The 6,080-nt window shown below is 45.6% G+C and overlaps 1 protein-coding gene and 1 pseudogene across 4 annotated transcripts in view; both read right to left on the reverse strand.

Moving 5' to 3' along the window:
• Positions 1–4,966, reverse strand: part of TUFT1 (tuftelin 1) — a 45,779-nt gene extending 40,813 nt beyond the window's left edge. For all 4 annotated transcript variants that reach the window (XM_081490901.1, XM_081490899.1, XM_081490900.1 and 1 more), the window contains exon 1: positions 4,846–4,966. In XM_081490901.1, the coding sequence (XP_081347027.1) occupies positions 4,846–4,905 (60 nt within the window). In that variant the 5' untranslated portion in view covers positions 4,906–4,966. The remainder of the gene's footprint in view (positions 1–4,845) is intronic.
• LOC145508151 (small nucleolar RNA SNORA11) lies at positions 2,459–2,581 on the reverse strand (annotated as a pseudogene).
• Positions 4,967–6,080: the final 1,114 nt, after the last annotated feature.

The following is a 6,080-nucleotide window of genomic DNA, read 5'->3' on the forward strand; positions in this document are numbered from 1 at the left end:
AAATATTCTAAGGAAGGGTTAACACTGATAGGATGCTTAAAGGGACCTTATCAGAGTCCAGGGCATCATGCGACACCAGCTGCCTTGGCCAAGATTTCGGAAAAAGGAGAAGGAGGAAAAGAGCCCAGAACACGATGCTAAAACATGAACCCTGACTATCACTCTAAGACAGTCCCAGTTGAGTTGAGATTAGCCAAGGTTATTCAGATCTTCACTCTGGGTCTACCTAGATGTCCTTTTTGACCCTCAAGACCCTCCACTGGCAGAGGAAAGGGGAAAGGAACAGGTAAGAGCAGACATCAACATAATGAGAAGGAGCAAAACTTGACCAGACCAGAGTGTTCTTTCTCCATCCCTTGATTAGGGGGAGTTAAAACAGTCGAGCCATAAGTAACAAAGAGAAAATAATAACTAACTTCTGAGCACTTACCATGTGCCAGGCATTGTACTTAATATTTCATATGCATTCTTCACAACAACCTTATGAAAAGGATGTAATTATTACCCTCATTTTACAAATGAGGAAACTGAGACTAAAGAGATAAAGTAGTTTGTCAAAGTGCTCTTGGGCAAAGCAAACACTGAAGCCCTGACTATATAGTCCAGTGGGTCAGACTCCCAGAACCAGGCTCTTAACTGCAATGTAATGAATAGAACCACAGTTTAGTCAAAACTTGTGATATAATTTCTCTGGGAAGAAGGGAGAAGGAAAAGGAAGCATGTAAGGGGTGCCAGTATAAACCTTCCTATAATTCCTACAACAAGAAGTCAACAATGTCTAAAACTGATAAATCATAAGCAAACTATTTAGGAACATGGCCATAAACACTGGACAGGACTAAGAGTTAAGAGCGGTAACTTCAACTTTGGGGGGTTTTGGGTGGCTGTTGTTTTAGTCGCTAAGTGTAAGTCATGTCTGACTCTTTTCGACCCCATGGACTGTAGCCTGCCAGGCTCCTCTGTCCATGGGATTTCCCAGGCAAGCATACTGGAGTGGGTTGCCATTTCCTTCTCCAGGGGATCTTCTCTACCCAGGGATAGAATCTCCATCTCCTGCCTTAGCAGGCAGGTTCTTTACTGTTCAGCTGGCCTTAGGTAGGGAATTGCTTACTATTTTCTTTTAAAGGCCTTTGATATTACTAGATCTTTTAAAAATCATACACATACATTCCTTTGATTAAAAATGATTAAAAAAGGAAAAGAAAGACAATCAGAGATCATTTAAATTAAGTCTATTTTTGCTCTTGTCACCAATTTCCATCCTCCTTCACTGATAACAGCACTTGGGTTTTGTTTCAGAGAATCTCCCTCCTTTATTGGGTAATCTGGTGGGCCTGTTAATCAAGGAACCCCAAGCTCTGGCCAAGAGGAGAAGGGGCCAATGACACTTTCTCCCTAGAATCTTGAACAGAATGGCAAAAAAGACCTAACACCGCTGGAAACAGTGCACCCAGAAGTAGAAACCCTCTATTCTCTCCTTCCATTTACCCAGGCCCCAGGACTCCCTTGGTTTGGACTTTTTAAGCTTAAATTCTGTGAGCTGCCCATTTCCTTCTAATAAATACCTCTTTTGCTTAAGTTAGTTGAAGCCACTCTCTGTTGTTTATAAGGAAACTTAATGGAAATGTCTTTAAAAAAATGAGTATGAAGTTAATCTGTGCTTTTATTTGCCAGTACAATTTACTATAGTGGCTTGCAAAGTTTTTTGGCCTTAAAAAACAAACTTTACATCACAATCAAATAAATACACATACACATATATAATATGTAAACAAAGATATAACTGAAACAAAAGTTTCACCAAAAATGTCTACCCTAACACTCTGAGCATGTTAATTCTTATTTCTTATTTTAAGAAATAAGAAGTTTGTTGCTTCTTAGAGCAGTTTTAGGTTTGTAACATAATTGACAGGAAGGTATAGAAATTTCCCATATACCCCCTCCCCACACACATGCATAGCCATTATCAGTATCATTCACCAGAATGGTACTTTTTAACCAAAGATGAACATATACTGATACATCATAACCACCCAGGATCCACAGATCATCTTAAGATTCACTCTAAGTCAAGTGAGTATGTTACACCTTCCATGGGTTTGGACAAATGTATAATGACATATATCCATCATTATACTATCAAAGTATTTTCACTGCCCTGAAAAACTTCTGTACTCTGTGTATTCATCTGCACTCTCCCCCCAAATTCCTGGCATCCATTGATCTTTTTATTGTCTCTATGGTTTTACCATTTCCAGAATGGCATACAGTTGGAATCGTTTTCTTTTTTCCTGAAAAGAGACATTCAAAGCTTTTATGACTATAAGACCATTCATGGCTCACCCATGCACGGGCTAGACAGGCTGTAGGTGGCAAACTCTTCCACTAAATACTGCAACTTTTCTTCCAATACTGAGCCCTGTCCCACTGTCCCTGCCCAGTGGAGGTACAGGCGGACATGTGTAGAGTATTTACTCATAGGAAGGCCACAAGTTTTGTGCCTCTTGTTACAATGAACCCAGATTCCTGCTGGGTGTGTTACAAATAGAGGGGCCATTTCTTTCTGCTCTGAGCACATCTATTTCTTTTTTTAGGCTGGTTCTGATCCACTAAGCTGATTTCAGTGACTATGTGATTATGATCAGCAGTTGGAAAGCACTGGCTCCTTGTACCTGCCACATCTGCCTCCAACAATAAAAATAACCCAGAGAATGCAGGAGCCATATTTCCAGTGACCATGCGTGGTACACTGAGGCACATGGGCTGGTTGTTGGAGAAACACCAACACAGACCCAGGGTCTTGACACTCAGCAGGACACACCAGTCAGTTAAATTGTCTGCACTGCTGACACCAAAAGAAACAACTTCTTCGTTCATTTATTCACTCACTCACTTTGCACATGCACTGAGAACTCATTCAACAGTGTGAATATATGAGAGATTTCTGGGGACTGTCCAGAGCCATAAATTCTGTCTTCGAGATGGCTCAGAGGAAAGGAATCCAGGACAAAGCTTGTCTCCTGACTGATTGATTGTTTACCATCTCCTCTTCTGTAAGAGCTCAGGAATGTCTCCAACACCAGATATGGGCAATAGTGATTTCATTCCCACCTTTGAAGTCAAATAACTCTCAAGTCCAGCCTGGTAAGAAGGAATAAAAGAGAATTTCTGTCTCTCTCTTGTTCTAGAGGCCTCTTATTAGCTTCAAACTAATCTACGGCTGGAGACTGTCTGAATTTCTTGCTATTTTCCAATCTACTCTTTCTGCCCCACCAGACAAGCAGCAAAACATCAAGGGATAGAAGAGAGGGTCAATTCATTCTCAACACTGCCAATGCCTTAGATTTAAGACTTCTCTGAATCTCTTTTCTACAGCACTCAAAAAGAAGTCCAGTCATCCCTCTCCTTTATTTCCCTCATATCCTGTTCCTTGCCTCAGCCATTCCAAAACAGTGAGCAAGCATGTGGAATAGGACTTGGGTCTAACACAATAGAAGATAGATTTTTTTTTTTTCCCCATCTCTTCTGTGTCCCAGAGCTGGGTGAGTGGCAAATAACAGAAGACAGGGATGGGAGTATTGGGGTTGGGCAGCAGCAATACCTGAACTGTAATGTGATAGAAAGTCACAGCCTGGACAGAAATGGAGAGGGGACTGTGAGCCAAATTAAGTGATCATCTATACCCTAAGCTTGAAATGACCAACTATTCTACAAATATACTTTGAAAAGCCATAATCCAGGTGCAGATGGATTAGCTCTATCTCAAGGGCATGCTGAGACAGGAAGACAGGAACGGAATCAGAGTGCAGTGGGGGAAAGGGAGGGATACAAACTCCCTATCACCTTGGCTCCCGTTTCATTCTCCCCCAGAATAGCTTGGAAAATGATGAAACAGTACACATTCATTCTGGATTAGGTTTCCCAGCAGAGCCACAAGCTACGCTCCTCTGAGGGTATGAGGAAAAATCATACGGTCTGCTGTGGTGGGGAGGAGACCAAGGGAGTCAGGGGAGCTGGGCAGATCGCTTAGCACTGGAGCAGATGGGTAAGGGCGCCTCGCTCCCCCACCCTCACTCCGTCTAGAAGCTCGTGCAGGTCACCTCCCTCCTCTTCTTAGCCCAGGTTCTGGCATTCCTTCCATCCACTTGCTCCGTGCTTGAAGACGGAAGCAAAACCAACCAGAAGTCCCAGGAAGCTATCGGCTGACCGATGGGAGGAAGGGAGGAGAAAAACCTCCATGAGGGTAAGAGCAGAAATCATAGCAGAGGTGACCCTAAGCAGACAGCCTCCTAGCGAAAGATAAGAGTTCTTGGCCAATCTCGGAGTGCTTGGAGTTCTACCAACCTCACCCTCCAGTCCAAGCCCTAGAATTTCACTTTGTATCCTTTGTCTTGCTACTGCTCGCCCAAAGCACTAAGAAGTTCTTTGAAGAGCCCCTGAAGTCACCAGGACCCACAGAAAAGCCTAATCCCCCTCGATGGGAACCAAAGTCCAAAAGAGCACAGGGATCCCGTCCCTGGAGCTCATTCTCCTACGACACAACCTAACAGCCCAAAGGACGCCTGAGCAGCGCGCACCGGCGACCCGCGCCGAGTCTCGGGCAGGAGCCGCAGTGTCCTCCCAAAGGGCAGGGAAGCCCCGTGTCCTCGAGCCTCAGAAGAGTCTTTATCCTGCTGACCCCACTGCACGCCGCGAAGTGGTAGAAAAAGAGAAGCGCCGCGAGGAGCTGACCACACCGAGCGCGGCATCAGGTGATGTCAGCGAACTCCTCGCGGGGCACTGCAAAGGAAGAATTCGAAAACGAGAATACCAAGCTAGGTAGGCGGCGCGAATGCTTTTTCTTACCGCGGTCTGCCCCTCCGGGTGCACGTCCACCAATGTACACCAGTTACGCGTCCCGTTCATCCTCTCCTGTGGGGGTCGCAGCACAGAGCCCAACCCTCTGACCTGCAGTCCGGCTCCTACTAAGCGGGCGCGCGCCGAACCTCCCCACCTTGTATAGACGCGTCAGGGGCGGGGGCAAGACAGGACTCGCCCCTAGGACGCCATTGGCCAACGAGTGGGCGAAAGGGTGCAATGGGCGTGGCCTATATGTATCAGGACACGCCCGTCTGAGCTCGCTCTGAGTTGCGTAGAGGTGGGGCTTATGGCTTGGGAGCAATTTATTTGCTTAACTTAAGTTTTGTATAGCGTTTTATGCCTTTATGAAGAAATGGCAACCCACTGCAGTATTCCTGCCTGAAAAATCCCATGGACAGAGGAGCCTGATGGGTTACAGTCCAGAGCGTCGCAAAGAGTAGGACGCGACTGAGCAACTAAGCACATATGCGTGTATCGTTGTACCTCAAACATTAGTCTTGCCTTCACCTTTCAATTCCAAGACCAGTGTTTGTAAAATAGAATCACTCTGCCAGCCCTCAGCGGATGAGGAGTTGGAAAAATCTTCCATACATTCTCTTGTTCCTACATACATGCCAGCCTGTAGGGTTTGTGGAGCTGAGCAAACCTTACAGACTTCCAGGACCAGCTCACTCAAACTGGCCTAAGCCAGTCTGGCAAGTGCCCTTCCCTGGCAGGAAGCCCAGGCCAAAGTCAATGTCAGCTTGGCTATGGGTGGGGCTTGTTCGGCAGAAGCTATTATATCCAAGCTGCCCTTATATAGAAGGGAGAGGCGGGACATATTGCCTTAAAAGGAATTTGTGTTCTTAAGAAGGAATACATCTCAATTTCTCCAGTGGCATTTGCTCCCAAAGCCCAGGCTGGCATCTTAAGGGCCCATAAGAGAGGTTGGTCAAGCAGGACCTTGGAGCCTCTTCCAGCCCAACTGCTCTTGGCAGGTGGCTTCTCAATGGGGCTATGATCTTCATGGACATCAGATAGGAGGAGGTCTGACCCATTCTTGTGTGGGCAGAACTTCTTAATCTGGCAATAGATTTTGGTGAACACCTAACCCCCTCTTCAAGGGAACACAAGGGCAGGGATGACATAAACTTCCTAGGTAGGAACTGGGTCACATGCAATGTAGGAATGGATGGTATCTTTGCACACAGAAGGCAAGTATTTAGGGTATCCTTATGCCC

The sequence above is a fragment of the Giraffa tippelskirchi genome, chromosome 5 (genome assembly GCF_054371585.1).
Source record: "Giraffa tippelskirchi isolate mGirTip1 chromosome 5, T2T-mGirTip1v1.2.pri, whole genome shotgun sequence".
In the NCBI taxonomy this organism is placed as follows: Eukaryota; Metazoa; Chordata; class Mammalia; order Artiodactyla; family Giraffidae; genus Giraffa; species Giraffa tippelskirchi.